The sequence below is a fragment of the Rhinoraja longicauda genome, chromosome 24, assembly GCF_053455715.1.
Source record: "Rhinoraja longicauda isolate Sanriku21f chromosome 24, sRhiLon1.1, whole genome shotgun sequence".
In the NCBI taxonomy this organism is placed as follows: domain Eukaryota; kingdom Metazoa; phylum Chordata; class Chondrichthyes; order Rajiformes; family Arhynchobatidae; genus Rhinoraja; species Rhinoraja longicauda.
In genome coordinates this window covers 15,970,609-15,997,097 of record NC_135976.1, presented here as the reverse complement: position 1 = coordinate 15,997,097, position 26,489 = coordinate 15,970,609, and the positions used below count along the sequence as shown (strand labels likewise).

The 26,489-nt window shown below is 46.4% G+C and overlaps 1 protein-coding gene across 4 annotated transcripts in view; it reads right to left on the bottom strand.

Moving 5' to 3' along the window:
* smim29 (small integral membrane protein 29) overlaps positions 1 to 26,489 on the bottom strand; it is a 27,725-nt gene extending 1,236 nt beyond the window's left edge. The window contains exons 1-4 of one of the 4 annotated variants that reach the window (XM_078420705.1): positions 26,391 to 26,489; positions 11,615 to 11,914; positions 9,235 to 9,260; positions 905 to 1,010 (exon numbers count right to left, since the gene is read on the bottom strand). In XM_078420705.1, the coding sequence (XP_078276831.1) occupies positions 905 to 1,010; positions 9,235 to 9,260; positions 11,615 to 11,725 (243 nt within the window). In that variant the 5' untranslated portion in view covers positions 11,726 to 11,914; positions 26,391 to 26,489. Of the gene's footprint in view, positions 1 to 904; positions 1,011 to 9,234; positions 9,261 to 11,614; positions 11,915 to 12,666; positions 12,829 to 16,046; positions 16,144 to 26,390 lie in introns of those variants that run through there. The other 3 variants (XM_078420702.1, XM_078420704.1, XM_078420703.1) reach the window with 3 other exon arrangements.

Sequence of the window (26,489 nt, the reverse complement as noted above, 5' to 3'; positions counted from 1 at the left end):
CCACAGTGTACTGATACAGGATAAATGGAATAACGTTTAGTGCAAGACAAAGTCCGGAGTAGACTCGATGGGCCGAATAACCGAATAGAATTGGTCCGAGGGTCTCCAATGAGGGAGACGGTAGGTTCAGGACTGCTCTCTAGTTGGTGAGAGGATGGTTCAGTTGCCTGATAAAAGGTGGGAAGAGACTGTCCCTGAATCTGGAGGTGTGCGTTTTCACACTTCTGCACCTCTATATAACGGATTTTGGTTACAGCAGACCGATGCTCCCATTGCATTGTTCTCCCGCGTCCGCCAGGTACCTAACGAGCTGGCGCCATGTGGCGGGAGCTTCAGGTTGCGGGAGTGGAGAGAGCGAGCAGCATGAAGGCGGCGTGAGTACCGGGCCCGTCCCTGGCGCATGGCATGTGGGGCCGTGGGCTCTGTGGTTCCCCGGCTGCGAATTCCCACGTCTAACCTCACCCGCAATGACGCGTTTCATCCGTCCCGGCCTCGGGTTAAACTTTACCCCCCTCACTTGGATATAACAGACGATCGTCAATAATGGATCCTCCAACCCCCGTGGTCCGTTAGAGCCAGGGTTTACTGTAAAGGCTTTTATCAATATCGTTTGGAAACACAGAACTCATCCCTCAATGCAGCCAGTAAGGGCTAGAGTAAACTCGGCCATCTCTGCGTGGACCAGTCATTCTGCCACAGGCAGCGACGTTTAATTTGTTCATTTAGTTCCAGCAGTGAGGGTGGTACAGTGGATCAGGCAGCATCCCTGCTCCATATACAGATGGGTGACGTTAGGGAGTCTGGAGAAGGGTCCAGATCCAAAGCGTCGCCGACCCATGCTCTCATGGGATGCTGCCAAAGCCGCCGGGTTACTCCAGCGCTCTGTGTCTCTCTGAGTGCTGACCTTGGGCTCACTGTCGTCCAGGAGCAGCTCCTCCTCTGCTTCATTCAGCTCCTCGGTGGCGTCGTAGGCATACACCGGGAGCAGCTGGTGTCTCAGCGCATCCAACCTTGGCAAAGGACAGGAGAAAGAGACACCAAAAGATAGAGTCAAGTCCAGCAGTTGTTGTGGTTACATAAGCAAAGTCCAGGTCAAATACTACAAAGCTGATTTCATTTCTGAAGATGATATTAGGTTTAATTCTTTTGGTGTCATACCGAAGTACAGCACAAAGCCTTGTTTTCACAAGCTGACATGTTCACGTTATAGGAGTAGAATTAGGCCATTCGGCGCATCGAGTCTACTCCGTCATTCAACCATGGCTGATCTCTCTGCCTCCTAATGCCATTTTCCTGCCTTCTCCCCATAACCCTTGACATCCGTTTTGCATGCTATTCAAACAGATTAGATGATACTACATACAAGTCAGACTTAAGTGCAATAGGTAGAGCAAAGGGGAAGATAGAGTGCAGAATGTAGTTCTCAGCATTGTAGCGCACCAGTTCCATTGACAAACTCCATTGTCCACAGTGCGTCAGGGGTGAATCATTGCCCGAATCAGAATTAACACTGCAGGTAGATTACCGCTTTCATCCTGAAGAGGTGCAGTTTGTTGGTTAATTGGCCTCTGTAAATTGCGCCTATTGTGTCCGGAGATCGATGCACAAGTGGGATAACATACAACTAGTGTGAACGAGTGTTCAATGGTCAACATGGACTCAGTGAGCTGAAGAACCTGTTTCCAAACTGTGCCTTTCAATTAATCACTGAAGAGGAGGGGAAAAAACAAAGACTTCCCTTTGTATCTACTGCACAGCGGTTGCTTCAAGGGGAGTACTGCTGCAAGAGGGTTGATGATCAAACGATATCTCCCGAAGGTATCACAAAATGCTGGAGTAACTCAGCGGGTCAGGCAGCATCTCAGGAGAGAGGTCTGACTGAGTCTGAAGAAGGGTCTCGACCCGAAATGTCACCCATTCCTTCCCTCCTGAGATGCTGCCTGACCCGCTGAGTTACTCCAGCATTTTGTGATACCTTCGATTTGAACCAGCATCTGCAGTTATTTTCCTACAAACGGTTTCTCCCAGTGTTATAGGCTGTAGGTCTTTAACACTATCCCACAGAAAGTTGTAAAACCTGCTAAACATTCACCGCTCCCCAAATTGTTCCATTTCACTATGCTTCTGAACAGTCCTTCCAGGATACTGTCTGATTCACATCAACCCATTGCGGACATTGGACTTAGTCTCTGGAACTGGTGCACTACAATGCTGACAACTATATTCTGCACTCTGTATCTTTCCCTTTACTCTACCTATAGTTTTTGAGTTTGACCCATGTATGTATAGTAGTATTATTATCTAATTAAAAAGGAACTGCAGATGCTGGTTTACACCAAAGATGGACACAAAGTGCTGGAGGAACTCCATGGATCAGGTAGCAGCCATGGACTTATCGCGTCAGAACCTTTTCTCCAGAGTCTGAAGAAGAGTCCCGACCCGAAACGTCACCTAATCATTTTCTCCAGAGATGTTGCCTGATCCGCTGAGTTACTCCAGCATTTTCTGTCTTTCTATAGTATTACTTGATCTGTTTGGATAGCAAGCAAAACAAAGCTTTTCAAAGTCCCTTGATTCAGGGGACAATAATAAACCTAAAATCGACTCTCAATTTTTTTGTTTATTTTAGGTTTTTTCTTAATAGACAATAGACAATAGGTGCAGGAGTAGACCATTCAGCCCTTCGAGCCAGCACCGCCATTCAATGCGATCATGGCTGATCACTCTCAATCAGTACCCCGTTCCTGCCTTCTCCCCATACCCCCTCACTCCGCTATCCTTAAGAGCTCTATCCAGCTCTCTCTTGAAAGCATCCAACGAACTGGCCTCCACTGCCTTCTGAGGCAGAGAATTCCACACCTTCACCACTCTCTGACTGAAAAAGTTCTTCCTCATCTCCATTCTAAATGGCCTACCCCTTATTTTTAAACTGTGGCCCCTTGTTCTGGACTCCCCCAACATTGGGAACATGTGTCCTGCCTCTAATGTGTCCAATCCCCTAATTATCTTATATGTTTCAATAAGATCCCCCCTCATCCTTCTAAATTCCAGTGTATACAAGCCTAATTGCTCCAGCCCTTCAACATACGACAGTCCCGCCATTCCGGGAATTAACCTAGTGAACCTACGCTGCACGCCGTCAATAGCAAGAAGTTTAGAGATACAGCGAGAAAACAGGCCCTTTGGCCCGCTGAGTCCGTGCCGACCAGCAATCACCCTGTACACTAATTTCTATGCCCTACGGACAATTTACAGTTTTAGAAAAGCCAATTAACCTGCAAACTTGCACCTCTGGAGTGTGAGAGGAAACCGGGGCACAGGGAGAAAACCCACATGGTCACCGGGAGAACGTACAAACTCCATACAGGCAACACCCAGAGTTAGGATCGAACCCGGGTCTCTGGTGCTGTGGCAGCAACTAAACTGCTGTGCCATCCTCCAGCAGATATTCCAACACATTGTTGTCGCACTCAACCCATTCCTGCTTAAGCATCTACAAAGCCACTCGGATGAGATATCAAAGGTTGGTCAGAACTTGCTCTTGTCCAGATGCCATCACGACAGGCAGAGCAAAGACATTTGGGAAAAGCAAATTTTAAACACTAGCGGAAAACAAAACACCACAGTGGTGGGGCATCCAATTAGAATATCTAATCTTTGTTCCCTTCCCTCTCCCCACTGCATTTGTGGCACAGTGACGCAGCGGTAGAGTTGCTGCCTTACAGCGCAAGAAACCCAGGTTCGATCCTGACTACGGGTGCTGTCTGTACGGAGTTTGCATGTTCTCCCTGTGACCACGTGGGTTTTCTCCGGGTGCTCCGGTTTCCTCCCACATTCCAAAGTAGTACAGGTTTGTAGGTTAATTGGCCTCTGTAAATAGCCCCTAATGTGTGGGGTAGAACGAGCAAACGGGTGATCGATTGTCAGGGTGGACTTGGTCGGCCGAACGGCCTATTTCCACGCTGTATCTCTAAAACTAAAACAGGGTACATCATAAGCAATAACATCAGTGAAATTATTCATTCGATTCTGACAGGAAACATCGATCCATAAGGCAGCATCGTGTTTATATAATGTTGTGGGCACACGCATGCTATTTTCCTCTTCGTACTTTTTCAAAACTCCTCTGGCAAGATTTTTTTTTTTAGTAAGTCTCATGTGAGTTAGATATAAACAGCTACTTTATTTGATTTTCCCTTAGAACACTAAACACCAGGCCGTTTGTATACAAAGTTCACAGTTCCCCTGTTGGGGAGAGGAAGTGAAAGACAGACATGCTTGGCTGTAAATTAATCACAGGGTATTTACGTTCAATTAGTTGAAAAGCTCTGATCTGCAACATCCCAACTGGTGTTCCCTTGATAAGGAAAAATCTATTTCCAGCAGTTGAGAAGTCTAGGACCAGGGACATTGCATAAAACTTTGTTTTTAGTTTTTAGAGTTACGGCAAAGAAATAGGCCCTTCGGCCAACAGAGTCCACGTCGACCATCGATCACCTGTTCACACACTAGTGACACTAGTCTGTTATCCCACTTTTCCATCCACTCCCCACACATGGAGGGACAATTTTACAGGGGACCAATTAATCTACAAATCTGCACGTCTTTGGGATGTAGGAGGAGACCCAGGCAGTCGCAGGGAGAATGTACAAACTCCACACAGGCAGGATTCGAGGTCAGGATCGAACCTGGGTCTCTGAGGCCGTGAGGCAACGGCTCTACCAGCTGCACCACTGTGCCGCCCCTCAGCTTTCAACAGTGCAATTGCAGAGATGGTTAGACACCTGCGAACCTCAAAGGTGTTAAGGAGAGTTCCGACCCGAAACATCACCTATCCATGTGCTCCAAAGATGCTGCCTGACCTGCTGAGTTACTCCAGCATTTTGTGTCCTTTTTTGTAAACCATCCTTGTTTCAAGCAAAGGTTTAAATTTAGGTTAGTATTACATTAGGTTACTGATTTCACTGGAAGGCAGGACTGACATAAGAATCTGAAGTACCCTATTCCTATCTTGACGTGTAAATCTTAAGTTCTGGGTATCGTTGTAGATCTTCCTGGTGTGGGGGTAGAAGGCAGAATTGAAAGGCCAAGTGGGTTAGTTTGTGAGCAGTAGGAGTTTACTTCATTGTACGTGTTTTTTTCAAATGCTGACAAGACCACAATGCTGTCAGACAGGATCAGCAGGGTTAACGAGCAAAGCTGTTCATAAATTGAACCTTACAGCTATTTCCTGAAGTCATTCTGGTTTTCTTCATGGGAGTTGTTTCTGTTTAGTTTCATTTAGACATACAGCATGGAAAAAGGCCCTTCGGCCCATCGAGTCCACGCCTCCCATCGATCGCCCATTCACACTGGTTCTACGTTATCCTACTTTCTCATCGACTAGGGGCGGCACAGTGGCGCTGTGGTAGAGTTGCTGCCTTACAGCGCCAGAGGCCTGGGTTCTATCCAGTCTATGGGTGCTGTTTGTCTGGAATTTGAACGCTCTCTCTGTGACAGCATGGGTTTTATCTGGGTTCTCCGGTTTCCTCCCATACCCAAAAGACGTACGGGTTTGTAAGTTAATTGGCTTCGGTAAAAAATGTAAAGTGTCCCTAGTGTGTAGGATTGTGCTAGTGTACAGGGATTGCTGGTCGGCGCGGACTTGATAGGTCAAAGGGTCTGTTTCCTCGCTGTATCTCTAAACTAAATTAAACACTCCCTACATACCAGAGGTAATTTACAGAGGCCAATTAACTTACAAACCTGTACATCTTTGGGATGTAGAAGAACAAGGAAATGGCAGACGAGTTGAACCGGTACTTTGGATCTGTCTTCACTAAGGAAGATACAAGCAATCTCCCAGATGTTCTAGTGGCCAGAGATCCTAGGGTGACGGAGGAACTGAAGGAAATCCACATTAGGCAGGAAATGGTGTTGGGTAGACTGATGGGACTGAAGGCTGATAAATCCCCAGGGCCTGATGGTCTGCATCCTAGAGTACTTAAGGAGGTGGCGCTAGAAATTGTGGACGCATTGGTGATCATTTTCCAATGTTCTATAGATTCAGGATCAGTTCCTGTGGATTGGAGGGTAGCTAATGTTGTCCCACTTTTTAAGAAAGGAGGGAGAGAGAAAACGGGAAATTATAGACCAGTTAGTCTGACATCAGTGGTGGGGAAGATGCTGGAGTCAATTATAAAAGACGAAATTGCGGAGCATTTGGATAGCAGTAACAGGATTGTTCCGAGTCAGCATGGATTTACGAAGGGGAAATCATGCTTGACTAATCTTCTGGAATTCTTTGAGGATGTAACCAGGAAAATTGACATGGGAGAGCCGGTGGATGTGGTGTACCTTGACTTTCAGAAAGCATTTGACAAGGTTCCACATAGGAGATTAGTGGGCAAAATTAGAGCACATGGTATTGGAGGTAGGGTACTGACATGGATAGAAAATTGGTTGACAGACAGAAAACAAAGAGTGGGGATAAATGGGTCCCTTTCAGAATGGCAGGCAGTAACTAGTGGGGTACCGCTGGGACCGCAGCTATTTACAATATACATTAATGACTTGGATGAAGGGATTAAAAGTACCATTAGCAAATTTGCAGATGATACAAAGCTGGGTGATAGTGTGAACTGTGAGGAAGATGCTATGAGGTTGCAGGGTGACTTGGACAGGTTGTGTGAGTGGGCAGATGCATGGCAGATGCAGTTTAATGTGGATAAGTGTGAGGTTATCCACTTTGGTGGTAAGAATAGGAAGGCAGAGTATTATCTGAATGGTGTCAAGTTAGGAACAGGGGATGTACAACGAGATCTGGGTGTCCTAGTGCATCAGTCACTGAAAGGAAGCATGCAGGTACAGCAGGCAGTGAAGAAAGCCAATGGAATGTTGGACTTCATAACAAGAGGAGTTGAGTATAGGAGCAAAGAGGTCCTTCTGCAGTTGTACAGGGCCCTAGTGAGATCGCACCTGGAGTACTGTGTGCAGTTTTGGTCTCCAAATTTGAGGAAGGATATTCTTGCTATTAAGGGCGTGCAGCTTAGGTTGACTAGGTTAATTCCCGGAATGGCGGGACTATCATATGTTGAAAGACTGGAGCGACTAGGCTTGTATACACTGGAATTTAGAAGGATGAGAGGAGATCTTATCAAAACGTATAAGATTATTAAGGGGTTGGACACGTTAGAGGCAGGAAACATGTTCCCAATGTTGGGGGAGTTCAGAACAAGGGGCCACAGTTTAAGAATAAGGGGTAGGCCATTTAGAACTGAGATGAGGAAAAACCTTTTCAGTCAGAGAGTTGTGAATCTGTGGAATTCTCTGCCTCAGAAGGCAGTGGAGGCCAATTCTCTGAATGCATCCAAGAGAGAGCTAGATAGAGCTCTTAAGGATAGCGGAGTCAGGGGGTATGGGGAGAAGGCAGGAACGGGGTACTGATTGAGAATGATCAGCCATGTTCACATTGAATGGCTCGAAGGGCCGAATGGCCTCCTCCTGCACCTATTGTTTATTGTCTAAAACTGGGGCACTCGGAGGAAATCAATGTGGTCGCAGGGAAATGTAGAAAAATAGGAAAAAGATCGACACAAAATGCCGGAGTGACTCAGTGGGACAGGCAGCATCTCTGGAGAGAAAGAATGGGTGATGTTTCGGGTCGAGACCCTTCTTCAGACGACTGAAAAAAAAGAGGTGTAGCACTTTGAGACTTTCCTTGTATTCTGCGTCAGAAACGTCACCTATCCATAATCTCAGGAAATACTGCCTGACCTGCTGAGTTAATCCAGCACTTTATGTCTTTTTTAGGTCACAGGGAGAAGGTGCAAACTCCATATAGGCAGCGCCCAAGGTTAGCATCGAACCTAGGTCTCTGCCGCAGTGAGGTAGCACTTCTACCAGCTGTGCCGTTGTGCCACACTTTCTTTTGTCGTAGAGTCACAGAATGATACAGTGTGGAAACGGACCCTTCGGCCCAATATGCCCACGCCGGCCAACAATGTCCCAGCTACACCTGTCCCACCTGCCTGTGTTTGGTCCATATTCCTCCAAACCTGTCCTACCCATGTAACTGTCTAACTGGTCCTTAAACATTGGGATAGTCCCAGCCTCAACTATCTCCTCTGACAGCTTGTTCCAAATACCCACCACCCTTTGTGTGAAAAAATTACCCCTTTGATTCCTATTAAATCTTTTCCCCTTCACCTTGAACCTATGTCCTCTGGTCCTCGATTACCCTACTCTGAGCAAGAGATTCTGTGCATCTACCCGATCTGTTCCTCCCATGATTTTATACAAGTAAACAGGGAGAAACTTCTTGTAGGATATACATCAACTTTCTGAGTCACACAGCATGGAGCCAGGGTCCTTAGCCCAATATGTCTGTCCTGCCCTCTGATGGTTCTTCTGATCTACAATGCTCTACTGGATCAGGCAGCTACTGTTCTCTGGAGAACATGGATGAGCCTCGGTTCGGGTTGCACCATCCAAATCTCTTTCAAATCTTTCTATCTTTAGAAGGATGAGCGGGGGACCTCATTGAAACTTACCGAATACTGAAAGGCCTGGATAGAAGGGATGCGGGGAAGATGTTTCCATTAGTGGGAGATTCTAGAACCATAAGCCTTAGCCTCAGAATAAAAGGACGTACCTTTAGAAAGGAAATGAGGAGGAAGTTCTTTAGAGAGGGTGGTGAATCTGTGGAATTCATTACCACAGAAGGTCGTGGAGGCCAAGTCAATGGATAAGCTTAAGGTGGAGGTTGATAGGTTCTTGATTAATATGGGTGTCAGGGGTTATGGGGAGAAGGCAGGAGAATGGGATTGAGAGGGAAAGATAGACCAGCCATGATTGAATAGCGCTGTGGACTTGATGGGCCGAATGGCCTAATTCTGTTCCAATGACTAGTTATGAAAATGTTATGGATTGTGTGCACAATTACTACACATAGTGCATTTATTTACTGCCCTATGGAAATTGGTTAGGAAACCAGATAGCAACTTTGGAGGAACATACAGGCGAAGATATTAATGTACCACTGGATAAACCGTAATGATGGTGGATTTTAAAGTTTTATATTTTCTCATTCAGTCTTTACCTGCCGAATCTCTTCAAACTATTGAAATAAGAGCCAATTTAAACACATTTTCCAGGCATGATATTGATAAAATTAATAAGCAAAAAAATTAATAAGCAGGTGCAAAACTTCAATAAAGTTGTTGGATTTAGTCACCAAAGACAAAGATCGATTACCTGCGTCTCTTCTGTATATACATCACCTGATTTAAAAGAAAAGGAAAAGGTTCAGAAAAGTAAAACTACAATTTAAAACATGATTCTCTAAGTCACTATCCCTGTAAAAACTGCTCAGGGCATTTCATGGGTTTCATGTGGGGAAATAGGCACTTTGGCCCACCGAGTCTGCACCAACCAGCAATCCCCACACACTAGTTCTATCCCCCACACTGGGGAAATTGACATTTCGTTAAACTAATCCACAAAAGATAATTTAGCCTATTCCTAGCTTTGTGGCCTTGGAATTCCCATTGAAATCGTTGGATCCTGAAGGCTAGTTAAACCCAAAGGAGGATTTGAGAGGTAATTCACTAGAATAAACACTGGAGAATCTCAGGAAGATAGAGCTGAACTCTATTTGTGAACAGTTTTTTTTCCTTCTGAAGATGCAGCACAATGGTAGAGTTACTGCTTTACAGTGCCAAAGTCCCAGGTTCGATCCCGACTATGGGTGTGGTCTATATGGAGTTTGCACGCTCCTCCTGTGACCGTGTGGGTCATAAAATCATAGTGGTACAGTGTGGAAACAGGCCCTCCGGCCAACTTGTCGACATCGGCCAACATGTCCCAGCTACACTTGTCCCACCTGCCCGCATTTGGACCATATCCCTCCAAGCCTATCCTATCCATGTATCTGACTAACTGTTTCTTAAACGTTGGGATAGTTCCTGCCTCAACTACCTCCTCTGGCAGCTTGTTCCATACAACCACCTCCCTTTGTTTTCTCCGGTTTCTTCCCCCATTCTAATGGTGTGCAGGTTTGTAAGTTAATTCGCTTCTGTAAATTGTCCCTAGTGTGCAGGATCGAACTGGGGTACAGGTGATCACTGGTTGGCGCAGACCCGGTGGGCCGAAGGGCCTGTTTCCATGCTGTATCTCTCAACTAAATGAAATTAAACGTCAGCAAGTTTTGGATAAAGCATGCAGCGAATCCCAGTTTGACTTCTATTGAAACTGACAAGATTCTTGCCCCTGGCATCCACTATTCTTAATTCTGAGACAACAATTTTGTCAGAATGACCTCAGTAATTGCCGTGCGGCCGAACGGTGGACCGGCGGGCCGTGGCCTGTAGAGGGCGTCGGCGAGCCCGGCCCCTGATCATCCCCATAGGACTGGAGAAGAGGATGGTGACAGTGGACACAAGAGCAAATGGGCTGTAACAGGAACTGGGGGTCTTATCCTCTGTGCCCCCCAACGTCAGCTGCCGAGATGCCCCCCAGGGCACAAGGGCTGAAGGTGGCCGGGCGAGGAGAGGGATGGTGGTTCACTGGCTGGAGGTCTTGCAGCAGCCTGGGGCTCGCCCGGATCAGGCACCGCTCCTGAAGACCAAGCGCAAAAGATTGGACTGGACTTTGAAAACTGTGCCAAAATTTGGCGCGTTTTATATGCTGTCTCAATGGGCTATTTCTGTACGCTTTGCACTATCGGGGATTGTGCATAGGTACGGCAATACCTTGCTGAACTGAATGCAACAAAAAAAAAATTCACTGTAGATCTGTACATGTGATAAGAAAGAACCATTGAATCTGCCGAGTTTGTGAAAATGTTGCAGCTGTGAAAGTAGTTCATGCTTTAAGTCAACAAAGTGAACAAGAGTGTAAGAATTCATGCAATCATTTAATGTGCATTAATATTATTTTGTTCGGGTGTTAAAAAAACATTTAGACTTTTAGAGATACACCGTGGAAACAGGCCTTTCAGACTACCGATCCGTGGTGATCAGCGATCCCCACACACTAGTTCCATCATATACACCAAGGACAATTGTTAAAGAAGCCATTTACCCTACCAACCTGCACATCTTTGGAGTATGGGAGGAACACCCAGAGAAAGCCACGCAGTCATAGAGAGAAGCACAAACTCCTCACAGACAGCACCCGTGGTCAGGATTGTACGCGGGTCTCTGGTGCTGTAAGGCAGCAGCAACTCTATTGTGGAGCCACTGTGCTGCCCATAATATTGATCCAAATATTGTTGGATCGGATATGTTATCCGGACCCTTTTATTTTAAGGTAACCATGCAACGTAATTACAGATACCAAATGTCACCCTACCGTACTACAAAGTCAAATCTAAAGTGATTGACTGAATAATGAAGTATAAGAAAATAACTGCAGATGCTGGTACAAATCGAAGGTATTTATTCACAAAATGCTGGAGTAACTCAGCAGGTCAGGCAGCATCTCAGGAGAGAAGGAATGGGTGACGTTTCGGGTCGAGATCAGTCTGAAGAAGGGTCTCGACCCGAAATGTCACCCATTCCTTCTCTCCTGAGATGCTGCCTGACCTGCTGAGTTACTCCAGCATTTTGTGACTGAATAATGAAAATGACTTTACCATAGCAATAGCAAATCCAATTAACGCCAGAACAAAGAAGGGCACAAGAACGAACCCCACAACAGCATTACTCTCGTCAATGGGAGGCAGAGTCGTTGAAGAATTACTCATCGCCAAATGTGGTTTCCACTGGAATATTCTGCATCTGCGTTCAGACCCTTCGTCTTCATGCGCCACGGAGAACTTTGCGTCTCTGGGGCACCTGGTTCAGGTGAAGAATCACAGCGCACTCTTAGTCATCTGTTTCGTTCTTCAGTTCTTCGTTTGTGGCAATGCTTGACACTTCTTCAATCAGTATATCTGAAAGGAGACACTAAAACATTGTATGGCAGGACTAGCAAGATTTGATACCGCCCCTCTTCCCCATTCCTCCCCCTATCCATATCCACCCATATCCCTCCCTCTGGGTTCACCTTTCACTCCTTTTCTCTCCTTATCTCTTACTCTTTTATCTTATTTTTCTTCTCTAGCCTTTGTCCACCCATCTGCTGATTAAAACCACCGTCACCTGTATCCACCTATCACTTGCCAGGCTTTGTCCTGCCCCCACCTCTCTTTACCAGCTTTCTCCCTACAATCAGTCTGAAGAAGGGATCGACCTTAAATGTCGCCAGCTTGTTCCCTCCACAGATGCTGCCTGACTCTTTGAGTTACACCAGTAGTTTAGTGATACAGCATGAAAACAGGACTTTAGTCACACGCCAACCAGCGACCTCTGTACACCAGCACAATCCCTTACACGAAGGACAATTTTTACAGAGGCCAATTAACAAAATTGACTTATTTTGTACTGGATCACACACTGTGAAATACTATTGCACACTATTCAAAGTTAGTTAAAACCAAATCATTCTGCTTGGAATGACTACAATGAGTACATCACACATCACACATCACACTGAGCACTGAGCACATCTCAGATGGCATCATCACCTTCGGAGAATTTACTGGAACATGCTACATTGTTCACAAAGATTTCCGAAGAAATGGACTTCCTTGAAATCTCTCACACACATAGACAACGACGGAGGTAGAAGGTGTTTTATACGAACCCCAAAGGCACTCTATCATTCACTGACATCTTCCCTGCAGGACAAATGGCTTGCAACCAAGTCTGGCAGGGTGTAACTAGCAGGGTCACTCACTGATAGATCTCTCAGCCTCTGCAGAAGAGGTGACGCTGCACATCACTGGAATTGCTGTTGTACACGTCACACATGGACACGTCTTCCCCCTTCCCCACACATTTCTCCCCCCCTGTTCCCTTCCACCTACATTCCTTCCTCTGGCTTCACGTTTCGCACCAGGGCAGCACGGTGGCGCAGCGGTAGCGTTGCTGTCTTACAGTGTTGGGGACCCGGGTTTGATCCTGACTACAGGTGTTCTCTGAATGGAGTTTGCACGTTAACCCTGTGATCGCGTGGGTTTCCTCCGGGTGCTCTGGTTTCCTCCCACATTCCAAAGACTTGGAATCTTTAAGCTAAACTTAAACTAACACACTAAAATAGACACAAAATTGCTGAAGTAACTCAGCAGGTCAGGCAAGGGATACAAACAATGAAACCAGCACAACAACTAGGGCGGCAAGACATACCAGGGGTAATTTACAGTGGAAAATTAACCTACCAAACAAACTTGTTTTGGGGGATACGGGTGGAAAAGGAACCAGAAGATACCACCAAGGGCAATAAACAGGAGTAATTTGTTGTCGAATGTTTGGCAATAGGCACTGATAAACCTGTCTTTTGTGAAATATTTCTTTCAGCGGCTTTATACGTTCAATTGGTAAAGTACCGTAACAATTAGCAAATGAGGAAAGTAATATGAAGAAGTAACTTGGAAAAGTGGGATTGTGTAATCACCGGGGAAATGTAGACACAAGGAACTGCAGATGCCAGTTTACCAAAGTAAAAAGACACATAATGCTGGAGTAACTCAAAAGGGCTGGCAGCATCTCTGGAGAACATGGATGGGCAACATTTCAGGTTTTGTTCCCCCCCCCCCCCCCCAAAAAATAGTTTTTTGGGTTAACTGGCCTCTGTAAATTGCCCCAAGTGTGTGGGGAATGGGTGCGAAAGTGGGAGAACATAGAACTAGTGTGAGCGGGTGATTGATGGTCGGTGTGGACTCGGTGGGCTGTGAGGCCTGTTTCCACCCTGTATATCTAAACAAATAATTAAGCAGCTCAGGCCCTTTGATCCACTGAGTCCACGCCGACCATTGATCACCGGTACAGTGAATCTACCCTACACTGGGGACAATTTACAATGAATCTACAAACCTACATGTCTTTGGAATGTGGGAGGAAACCGGAGCACCCGAAATAAAACCACATGGACACAGGGAAAACGTACAATCTCCGTACAGACAGCACCCGTAGTCAGGATCAAACCTGGGTCTCTGGCGCTGTAAGGCAGCAACTATCGCTGGGCTACTGTGCTGCCCTGTGTTCCTTAGTTCCTGCTCTACACAATCTCTCTTCATGTAACAACACACTCTTTCCACAAGTTAATCATGTACTTTAGATAGTAAATATTGCAAATCCATGGATTCTCCAGGAATATTCTGCATCAAATATTGGCTGTGTTGGTATTTCCCAAAGAAGTCCAACAGCACACTCAAGAGTTACCATACACAGAGGTCATTTCAAACTGTTCTGCAGAACTTGTACAAGACATTGGTGAGGCAGCACTTAAGAGTATTGTGTTCAGTTTTGGTCACCTTGCCATAGGAATGATGTTGTTAAGCTGGAAGGAGTGCCAAGAAGATTTGCGAGGATGTTGCCAGTACTCGAGGGTCTGAGCTATAGGGAGAGATTGGACAGGCTAGGACTTGATTCCTTGAAGCGTAGGAGGCTGAGGGGTGATCTTCCAGAGATCCACAAGATCATTGGGGCAATAGAAAGGGTGAATGGACAGAGTCTTTTACCCAGTGTAGGGGAATCGAGAAGCAGAGGACATAGGTTTAAGGTGAGAGGGGAAAGATTTAATAGCAACCTAAGGGGCAATTTTTATGTGGAATGAGCTGCCAGAGGAGGTAGTTGAGGCAGGCAATATAGCAATATTTAAAAGATATTTGGACAGGAATGGCTGAGAGGAATATGGGCCAAATGCAGGCAGATGGGACTGGTGTAGATGGGGAATCATGGTCGGCGTAGTTTATATTTACGTTCTCGAAACTTAATCTTAAACTGTGCAACACTGTCGAGGCAAGTCAAAAACCAAGAAGATGAGCGGCCATTCCAACTCTTTCTAGGATGTTCCTGCAGTTAACAATCTTTGCCTTTTTGCCTTACTAACAGCGTTACTGAAGAAATAACTCGTCAAGAAAATACAGCAAAACGCACATTCTTTCCAGGTACAACTTCAATACTCCACTATTGGAGACGGCTAGTGTGTGTGTGTGTGTGTGTGTGTGTGTGGGTGTGTGGGTGTATGTGTGTGTGTGTGTGTGTGTGTGTGTGTGTGGGTGTATGTGAGTGTGTGTGGAGGTGTGTGTGTGTGTGTGTGTGTGTGTGTGTACGTGAGTGGGTGGGTGTGTGTGTGTGTATGGAGGGGTGTGTGTGTGGGTATGTGTGTGTGGGTATGTGTGTGTGTGTATATGAGTGTGTGTATGTGTGTGTATATGAGTGTGTGTGTGTATGAGTGTGTGTATGTGTGTGTGTATGTGTGTGTGTGTGTGTGTATGTGAGCGTGTGTGTGTGTGTGTGTGTATGTGAGCGTGTGTGTGTGTGGGTGTGGGTGTATGTGAGCGTGTGTGTGTGTGTGTGTGTGTGTGTGAGCGTGTGTGTGTGTGTGTGTGTGTGAGCGTGTGTGTGTGGGTGTGGGTGTATGTGAGCGTGTGTGTGTGTGTGTGTGTGTGTATGTGAGCGTGTGTGAGCGTGTGTGTGTGTGTGTGTGTGTGTGTATGTGAGCGTGTGTGTGTGTGGGTGTATGTGAGCGTGTGTGTGTGTGTGTGTGTGTGTGTGTGAGCGTGTGTGTGTGTGTGTGTGTGAGACACTGCAAGACTGGAGACATAACAACTCTTGCAGATGCTAGTATATTACTTTCCATCCCAATTTCGATGAATTGAGGCTTTTTAGTATTTAAAAAATAAAATCCTGCTTTATGGCTGCTCTGTCTGGTGATAAAAGAAAGGAGTGTGGATAAATGAAATACGAATGGGAGGAGAGTTTTAAACCGGCTGGGATCACATCTCTGGAGTCCCCGGGGTCCAATTAAGCAGAGACTGGGGTACCCGACGCAGCCATCGGGTTAACGCTGTGGCCAAGAGTGAGGCATTAACACACCAGGAAGTGTCGGCGCATCTTCAGGGGATGAAGCATGCACACCAACACACTGAGCCTTGCTGAACATTTGCAGCTCACACCACCCCTGTTTATTTTAGCAGCACACATAAATACACCCAGCCACCACCACCAAGACTCTCTTACCTCGGCTCTGCCTTCCCCCAGGTTCACAGCGGAACAATCAACACCCCCACACTGTCCCCAACCCTTTCCCTTGATGGGCAGTGAGTTGGGCCACTGAGACAAGGAGGGGTCAGACTCGGGGACCGAGCCATAGACCAATAATAAAATATCAAGGGCGGGACTCCTGAGAAACCAGGAAGAGTTGCACCGTCGGTGGCGGACAAGAGAGGGAGACAGGTCGAGAGGCAGATGTGTTTCAATTTCATTTACAGAAAAAATGAAACAGAAAATGAAATCCAGAAAATGAAAATTAAATTTACAGAAAATGAAATCCAGTCTGAAGATGGGTCCCAACTTGAAACGTCACCTGTCCATGTTCTCCAGAGATGCTGGCTGACCCGCTGAGTTACTCCAGCGCGTTGTGTCCATTTGTGCACTAACCAGTTCCTTGTCTCTACATTGAAATTCTCACTTGCAGCAGCAAATGGTAGATCTGCAGCCTTCCAGTGACAGAGACACTGCTTTGACCCTGATCCTGGGAGCTATCTGTATGGAGTTTGTACCCTTCTCCCTGTAACCGCATGGGTTTCCTCCGTGTTTCGTCCAAGTTTCTCTAGACTTTAGAGATACAGCGTGGAAACAGGCCCTTTGGCCCACCGAGTCCATGCTGACCCGCGGTCACTCCATACACTAGCACTATCCTACACACTACGGACAATTTGTACAATTTCACCCTTAGCCAATTAGCTTACAGACCTCATACATTGTATACACTGGAATTTAGAAGGATGAGAGGAGATCTTATCGAAACGTATAAGATTATTAAGGGGTTGAACCCGTTAGAGGCAGGAAACATGTTCTCAATGTTGGGGGAGTCCAGAACAAGGGGCCACAGTTTAAGAATAAGGGGTAGGCCATGTAGAACTGAGATGAGGAAAAACGTTTTCAGTCAGAGAGTTGTGAATCTGTGGAATTCTCTGCCTCAGAAGGCAGTGGAGGCCAATTCTCTGAATGCATTCAAGAGAGAGCTAGATAGAGCTCTTAAGGATAGCGGATCCTGGTCAGGGGGTATGGGGAGAAGGCAGGAACAGGGTACTGATTGAGAATGATCAGCCATGATCACATTGAATGGCGGTGCTGGCTCGAAGGGCCGAATGGCCTCCTCCTCCACCTATTGTCTATTGTCTATCCCAAATATGTGCCCGTGCGGGTTTGTAGGTTAATTGGCCCTCTGTAAATTGCCCTCTGGTGTGTAGGGAGTGGATGCGAAAGTGGGACAACGTAGAACTAGTGTGAATGTGTGATCGATGGTTGGCGTGTTGATGGGCTGAAGGGCCTGTTTTCATGCTGTATCTCTAAACATAAACAACCCTACCTCAGTACCAAACCTCCGTGGACTTTGCACTCCTAAGATGTCATATCCTTTGGCCTACACTCTCATGGTCTGGTTTACCTAGAGTAACTGATAATTTAATGGAAATTTATTTGTTGTGTTTAGTATGTAAAGTTGCAGCAAGTCAAAATGTCTTTGTTCTGGGCCCAAAGCAAATGACAATTGAACACACATGACCCTTGATTTATTCACAAAATGCTGGAGTAACTCAGCAGGTCGGGCAGCATCTCGGGAGAGAAGGAATGGGTGACGTTTCAGGTCGAGACTCTTCTTCAGACTGATGTCAGGGGGGCGGGACAAAGGAAGGATATAGGTGGAGACAGGAAGATAGAGGGAGATCTGGGAAGGAGGAGGGGAAGGGAGGGACAGAGGAGCTATCTAAAGTTGGAGAAGTCGATGTTCATACCACTGGGCTGCAAACTGCCCAGGCGAAATATGAGGTGCTGTTCCTCCAATTTCCGGTGGGCCTCACTATGGCACTGGAGGAGGCCCATGACAGAAAGGTCAGACTGGGAATGGGAGGGGGAGTTAAAGTGCTCGGCCACCGGGAGATCAGCTTTGTTAATGTGGACCGAGCGCAGGTGTTCAGCGAAGCGATCGCCGAGCCTGCGCTTGGTTTCGCCGATGTAAATAAATTGACATCTAGAGCAGCGGATGCAATAGATGAGGTTGGAGGAGGTGCAGGTGAAACTTTGTCTCACCTGGAAAGACTGTTTGGGTCCTTGGATGGAGTTGAGGGGGGAGGTAAAGGGACAGGTGTTGCATCTCGTGCGGTTGCAGGGGAAAGTGCATGACCCTTGACACATGACACATGACACATGACCCTTGCCTTGACTCCTTTGTCTTGCAGATGTTAAGTCCATCCTCTTATTTGACCCCAATGAAAGTCTTGATGGTCCATACATTTCACAAGTCATAGGAGCAGAATTGGGCCATTCAGCCCATCAAGTCTATTCCGCCATTCAATGATGGCTGATCTTGCTTTCCCTCTCCACCACTTTCTCCTGCCTTTTCACCATAACTATTGACACCCTTACTAATCAGGAATCTGTCAATCTCCTCTTTAAAAATACCCATTGACTTGGCCTCCACAGCTGTCTGTGGCAATGAATTCCATAGGTTCACCACCCTCTGACTTTCCTCCGCATCTCCTTTCTAAAGGCAGGTCCCTTTATTCTGAGGCTGTGCTCTCTGGTCCTAGACTCTCCCACTAGCGGAAACAGCGTCTCCACATCCACTGCATCCACTAATCAAGGACGAATCTCACTCCCTCTTCTCCCCTCTCCCATCAGGCAAGAGGTACAGAAGTGTGAAAACGCACACCTCCAGATTCAGGGACAGTTTCTTCCAAGCTGTCATCAGGCAACTGAATCATCTTATCACCAACTAAAGAGTGGTCCTGACCTCCCATCGACCTCATTGGAGATCCTCAGACTATCTGTAATCAGATATTATTGGACTTTATCTTGCACTAAACGTTATTCCTTTTATCCTATATTTGTACACTATGGATAGCTTGATTGTAATCATGTATAGTCTTTCAGCTGACTGTATAGCATGCAACAAAAAGCTTTTCCCTGTACCTCGGTACATGTGACACTAACTAAAGTGAACTAAAGAGGTCCATTATTGCAAGGGTTTACTGTTGGGAAGAATTGGAGAACTACTAAATGCAATAAACTGCATTTCCCTTCCTAACTAACTAAACTAAAAGAAAAAAAACTAAACGAACATATCCAAAAATGCTGGGGTAATTCAGCAGGTCAGGCAGCATCTCTGAAGGAAAGGAATCGGTGATGTTTCAGGCCGAGACCTTTCTTCAGACAAGAGTCTTCTGACCCGCTGAGTTACTCCAGCATTTTGTGTTTGTCTTCGGTGTAAACCAGCATCTGCAGGTTCTTCCTGCACATAAATTCTCGCCAAGCCTTTCACTATTCGGTAAGTTTCAATGAGCTTCCACCCTCATCCTTCTAAACTCCAGTGAGTACAAGGTTCAGTGCTATCGAACAGTCATCTCCAAGATCATTCTCGTAAACAGGTCGGTCTCTGAAAAGCCCCAAAGGCAACAACACCCTGCAGTTTAAGCAATGAGTTTTGGATTAAATACGACACGATATGATACGATAGAACTTTATTTATTCCAGGTGGGAAATTGATCTGCCGCAGGTCGTAAAACACAAAATACATGAAACAATAAATGTGATTCTGGATATTTATTCACAAAATGCTGGAGAAACTCAGCAGGTCAGGCAGCATCTCAGGAGAGAAGGAATGGGTGACGTTTCGGGTCGAGACCCTTCTTCAGACTGATCGAGAGGAGGAGAACCTTCAAAGTAGACATACCTTGAGGAGAAATCGCAGTGGAGCAACAGGTCGTGTAAGAAAATAACTGCAGATGCTGGTACAAATTGAAGGTATTTAAGTGTGAGAATGTGATGCTGGATGTGATTCTGGATGTAGTTACAGAAAGCTGATCAGCTTCCTATTGTTTCTGAAGATTAGATCCACTGAAGATTAAATTAGATGAAGATTAGATTAACTAGGGCAGACAGTCAGAGCCTTTTCTCCTAGGATAGAAATCATCACCAGCGGTCACTTGAAACGAGTATGACTGCCCACTCATGGAGGACGCCTGTGCATGACTTTGTTTAACGTGGGGAGACTGTTGCACAGACGGCCACCACACAGTCCTTGACAGATCTGGGTCTGGCATGGAATCCAAGATGACCAGAGACCCTTTTCTGCTGCAGCCTTCATCCGCCTTCCCAGCCGTTGTGATGCTCCACTAAAGTCAGCCATCATCCTCTGCCTGTTCCACCGTTGAGATCTTGGTTGGGTTGCTCTTTGATAGGGACCTCCCCCTCGACCTTACCACCACGGGTGACCCTACCAGGAGCGTAGCTCCAGACGGCATCGCTCTCAGGATCTCCACCAAGCTTCTCCACCACGACAAGGTGGCAATCCACGGAGAAGGATGGAAATATCAAATTCTAGAGTGCACAGCTTTAAGGTGAGAGGGCTGAAGTTTAAAGGAGGTGTGCAGGGCAAGTTGTTTGCACACAGGGGGTTGGGTGCGTGCGTGGAATATAATGATACTTTATTGTCACATATTCCTTGGTACAGTGAAATGATTTGTCTTTGTATACAATGCACAAAGTACACAAAGAGTCACCACAATTCTGCCGTTGACAAAGTTACAAAAGTACTCATTATAGTACTTTTATATTCTTTCCTGATGCAATTATAAAGAAAGCACATCAACGCCTCTACTTCCTGAGAGGATTATGGAGATATGGTATGTCAGAGAGGATTCTCTTGAACTTCTACAGGTGTCAGTTGAGAGCATATTGACCAGTTGCATCACGGCCTGGTTCGGCAACTTGAATGCAAAAAGTGGTGGACACTGCCCAGTCCATCACCGACTCAGTTGGGGGAGGGTTGCCGGGAGGAGAGGCTTGCACCAAACGGGGGTTGCCGCGCCTGCAGGAGAGGTTTGCATGGAGGGTTGCCGCAGGAGAGATTTAAACATCACTTTTTTAACTTTAATACTTACGTAAGATGGCCGCCGATCACTTTTTAACCTTTAATACTTACATAAGATGGCCGCCGCATCCGCGCGTGCGCGGTTGGGGGAGGGTTGCCGCTCGGAGGGGGGTGGGACCCGTATGAGTGACGAGAGTGGCGGCCAATGAGGGGGGGGGGTTGCGGAGAGCTCTCCTGCTGCTGGCCGCAGGAGAGGTTTGCACGGAGGGTTGCCGGGCCCACAGGAGAGATTTGGACCCAACGGGTCCATGCCTGTTGGGTCCACGCCCATTATATATATATATCGTATATATGATCTATATATATATGTGTATTTGTGAGTATGTATATATACACACACTGAACTTTTTTTTCTCTCTCGTTTATATTGTTTACAGTGCACTATGTTTACATATTTTGTCGTGCTGCTGCAAGTAAGAATTTCATTGTTCTATCGGGGACATATGACAGTAAAACACTGGACTCGATAGTCATGTTGGTCCTTCTTTGTTCTCAGCGGCCCTCTTTTCGGGTCCTTCTTTGTTCTCCACGGCCCGTCTTCAGCCCGACCTCCTCCCCACGGTCTGTTTTCGCTGCAAAAATCCAGTGGCTCCCTCCTGGGGCACTGTCCCCCAAGTCTTCATGACCTCTGGGCGATTCCCGGTTCCGCGATCGGCCGAGCCTTCGGGTCTTCCAGGCAGGCACCGCGGCACCTGGCGAAGCCTTTGTCGTGGTGTCAGGGGTGGTGGTGGTGGAGGCAGATACAATGGTGACATTTAAGAGACTTTTGGAAAGGCACATGGAATTACAGTGGGGGGGGGGGGGGGGGAGATTTAAGAGGAACTTGAGGTAACTTTTTCGTGCAAAGGGTGGTAAGTACTGTATATGGAACAAGCTACTACAGTCACTCTAGCACTTCGTGACCTCCAGTATCACACAACTCATGTCCAAAGCAGAATGGTAAAATATAATAATAATATAATAATAATAATATTCATTTATTGTCATTGCAACGAGTACAACGAAATTAAAAAAATAGCCAATCCTGACGGTGCGTACAAACATATATGCAATAAATGCAAAAACAAATAAATACATAAATACAATTAAATACAATTATATTAAGTACAAGATTTTTTAACGGTGTTGCCTGGTGCAAAGGTAGTGTTCAGTTCTCGTATGGCCCTGGGGTAAAAACTGTTCTTGAGTCTGTTTGTTCGGGATTTGATCGACCTGAAACGTCGACCAGAGGGCAGATGAACAAACAGACGGTGGCCGGGGTGGGATGGATCTTTTATTATTTTGCCTGCTCTACTGAGGCAGCGTAGGCTGAACAGGTGCTCCAGGGAGGGCAGTGAGCAGCCGATGATCTTCTGGGCCGTCGTGATGACCCTCTGAAGGGCCTTCCTGTCCTTTTCTGAGCAGCTGGCATACCATGTGGTTATACAGTATGCCAGCACACTCTCAATGGAGCAGCGATAGAAGGACAACATGAGCTTCTCCTGCAGGTTGGTTTTCCTGAGGATCCTCAGGAAGTGGAGTCTCTGCTGTGCCTTCTTTACTGTGGTGATGGTGTTGGTAGACCAGGTAAGATCCTCTGCGATGTGCGTACCCAGGAACCTGAAAGCTGGTACCCTTTCCACACAGACCCCATTGATGTAGAGTGGGTCGTAATCTCCACTGGTTTTTCTAAAGTCAATTATAAGTTCCTTTGTTTTGGAGGAGTTCAGGACCAGATTGTTCACTGAACACCATGCTGCCAGCCTTTGGATTTCATCCCTATAGGCTGTCTCATCTCCTTCTGAGATGAGTCCAACCACAGTCGTGTCATCCGCGAACTTGATGATGGTGTTGGTGGGATGGGTGGGGGCGCAGTCGTGAGTGTAGAGGGAGTAAAGGATGGGGCTCAACACACAGCCCTGTGGTGAGCCGGTGCTCAGTGTAATGGTGGAGGAGAGGTGAGGGCCTATTTTGACGGTCTGGGGGCGGTTGGTCAGGAAGTCCTTGATCCATTGGCAGATGGTTTGGGAAAATCCAAGGTCGGAAAGTTTGGTGACCAGTCTGCTCGGGATGACCGTGTTAAAGGCAGAGCTGAAGTCGAGGAAGAGCATCCTCACATAGCTCCCCTGGTGTTCAAGGTGGGTCAGTGCAGTGTGAAGAGCAGTGTCGATGGCATCCCCTGTAGACCTATTTGCTCTGTAGGTAAACTGGTGTGGGTCGAAGGTGGGTGGGAGGCTGGCTTTGATGTGCTGCAGGACCAGTCTCTCGAAGCACTTTGTGATGACCGGTGTGAGTGCTACCGGACGGTAGTCGTTAAGACCGCTGATGACAGACTTTTTCGGCAGTGGGATGATTATGGCGGACTTCAGGCAGGGAGGGATGGTGGATTTTAAAAGGGACAGGTTGAAGATTTTTGTGAAGACCTCAGATAATTGGTCTGCACATTCCCTTAGCACTCTGCCCGTCACACCATCGGGGCCTGCAGCTTTCCTGGGATTCACTGCTCTGAGCACGCGCTTAACATCATACTGGAGTGATTTGGATTGCAATTACATACTAATTGTTCTGACCAAAAATAAATTAATTTAATTGAAATTCTGGTTTGGAAATTGGCTGCAATAGTTAAAAACAACTCTTGACTTTAGAATGACCATACTAATGCTAAACCAGCAGGTGGTGACATTGTCCATTGATCAAGCAGTCTTCAAATGGTGGCAGCTGTCTAGGCAAGAAAATGAAACCGCTAATTAGATGAATTATACAGTGACCCGAGACTGTGGATCATCGACAGAAGTCTCGCTTATGTACACAAGGAGTCACTAGTTGTGCCGTAAGGTACTTTTCTTATGACATAAATCCAAGATTACAAATGTACTTATTCCAAGAATCAGGAGTTTTTAATTGTCATATCTAACGAAACGAGAAAATGAAATTCTTACTTGCGACCTCCCACACGCTAAAGACACACATGTTTGTGGCTTCAGTAAAATTATAAAATTGGCCCTGGTGTGTGGGATAGTGCTAGTGTACTGAGTGATCGCTGATTGGCGCGGACTTGGTGGGATGAAAGGCCTGTTTCCGCGCTGTTTCTCTAAAGTCTAAAGCAGCATAACAGGCCTGTAAACACAGTGCTCGCACATTGCCTCACAGCGCCGTAGACCCGGGTTGATCCTGACCTTGGGTGCTGTCTGTGAGGAGTTTGCAGGTTCTCCCTGTGACTGGGTGGGTTTCCTTCGGTGCTCCGGTTTCTTCCCATTTACATGGGTTACATGCCACCCACCTTTTGTTTCTTTGCAAACTATATCAGTAACCAAGTTGTGCAATTAATATCTGAAGCTCTAACACAGACCCTCTAAGTCACTTCCCATCAATTTAATCACCTCTTAAGTGTCAATACACTTTGTCTCTTTCCTTTCAGCTTATTTCCTAATTAAGTCAATAACTAGTCCTTAATTTGAAGAACATCAGTTTCAATTCTCATAAGAAGGTTTATTGGATCTGAACTCAGCTGACATTGTGGCACCAATGGTGAAGAAAATAGCACAGGTAGGAGGAGCATTGCAGGTGCCTCCCCCATGAACTTTACTTCAGACTTTAGAGATACAGCACGGAAACAGGCCCTTCGGCCCATCGAGTCCGTGGCGACCAGCGAACAGCCCAAACCCTAACTCACACACACTCAGGAAAATTTTACAACTTACCGAAGCCAATTAACCTTCAAACCCGCATGTCTTCGGTGTTTGGGAGGAAACCAGAGCACCTGGAGAAAACACAAACTCCATAGGGAGAATGCAAACAGGGAGAATGCACAAACTCCATACAGACAGCACCCGTGGTCAGGATCGAACCTGGGTCTCTGGCGCTGTAAGGTGGCAACTCTACCATTGTGGCACTGTGCCGCCCTAACCATACAACCTTCACAGGAGAGGTGCCTAGAAAGAATAGAATTCAGGAGTAGGCCTGTTCCTACTGCACTCTGTAGCTAGATGGCAGCAGTTTTCATTTCCATGGTAGCAAACAATTACAAGACCCAAACAACAAGTGCCGGAGGAACCCAATAGATCAGGCAGCATCTGTGGATGGAATGGACAGGCGACGTTTCAAGTCGGGACCCTTCTTCAAACACCATTATGCCCACCCCCCTACCCTGCCTCTTTGCTCTACATTTTGTCCTTGAATTTGACCTGATTGCATTGATATGTAATATTATCTGATCTAATTGGATACACTGCAAAGCAAAGCCTTTCACTGTACCTCGATACACATGACAATAATAATGCTAAACCTGAACTTCATCCTCCTCTGTGATTCTTGCTGCTTTCTTACTCTTTAGTTTACTTTAATTTAGTTTCTTTCTTCAGTTTAGTTTCTCTTTACTCTTTAGTTTATTGATTCTTGACTAGTACAGGTGTCAGAGGTTACCGGGAGAAGGCAGGAGGATGGGGTTAGGAGGGATAGATAGATCAGCCATGATTGAATGGCGGAGTAGACTTGATGGGCCGAATGGCCTAATTCTACTCCTATCACTTATATGACATTATCTTGGAGATACAGCATGGAAACAGGTCCTTCGGCCCATGGTCCTTCCCCACCGATCATCGATCACCCACCCACACTAGTTCTATGTTATCCCACTTTCTCATCCACTTCCTACACACTAGGGGGCAACTTACTAAGGCCGATTAACCTACACGACTTTGAAAATCTGCACGACTTTGGGATGTGGAAGGAAACTGGAGGAAACGCACGCGGTCACATGGAGAACGTGCAAACTCCGTACTGACAGCACCCGAGGTCAGGATTAAACCGGAGTCTCTGGCGCTGTGAGGCAGCAGTTCTACCAGATGCGACACCGTGCCACAATCGTCCGTCTATATTCATTTAATTGTTCCAGCAACTGCAATATTTAGTCTGAAGCTCTTCTCTGGCTTGTTCATGTAATCACATCCAGATCGTGCGCATGACCACACATATGAGCACAGAACGTGGCCTCACCCTTCCTTGGACTCCAAATTCTTCCTCAAAGTGTTTGCCAATTTCCCAAAGCAAGTGAATGAAATCACTTATTAAAAAATAATTCGGACCCTTAGGTTAAATTTAGAGTCATACAGCACGGAAACTGGACCCTAACTCAACTCACCTATGCCGACGAAATTGCCCCATTTAAACTAGTCCCATTTGCCCGTGTTTGGCCCATATCCCTCTAAACCTATCCTATCTAAAAGACACTTGGGTACTGTATATGTCCAAATGTTTCCTTCATGCTGCTGTAGTATCTGCCTCAACTACTTTTTAGTTTAGTTTGGATAGATACAGCGTGGAAACAGGCCCTTCGGTCCACCGAGCCCGTGCCGACAATCGATTATCCCTACAACCCTATGTTATCCCAGTTCCCCTATTTACTCCCTGCACTCTAGGGACAATTCACATAGGTCAATTAACCTACAAACCTGCACATCTTTGGAGTGTGGGAAGAAACCAGAGCACTTGGAGAAAACCCATGCGGTCACAGGGTACAAAAACCATACATACAGCACCCGAGGTCGGGA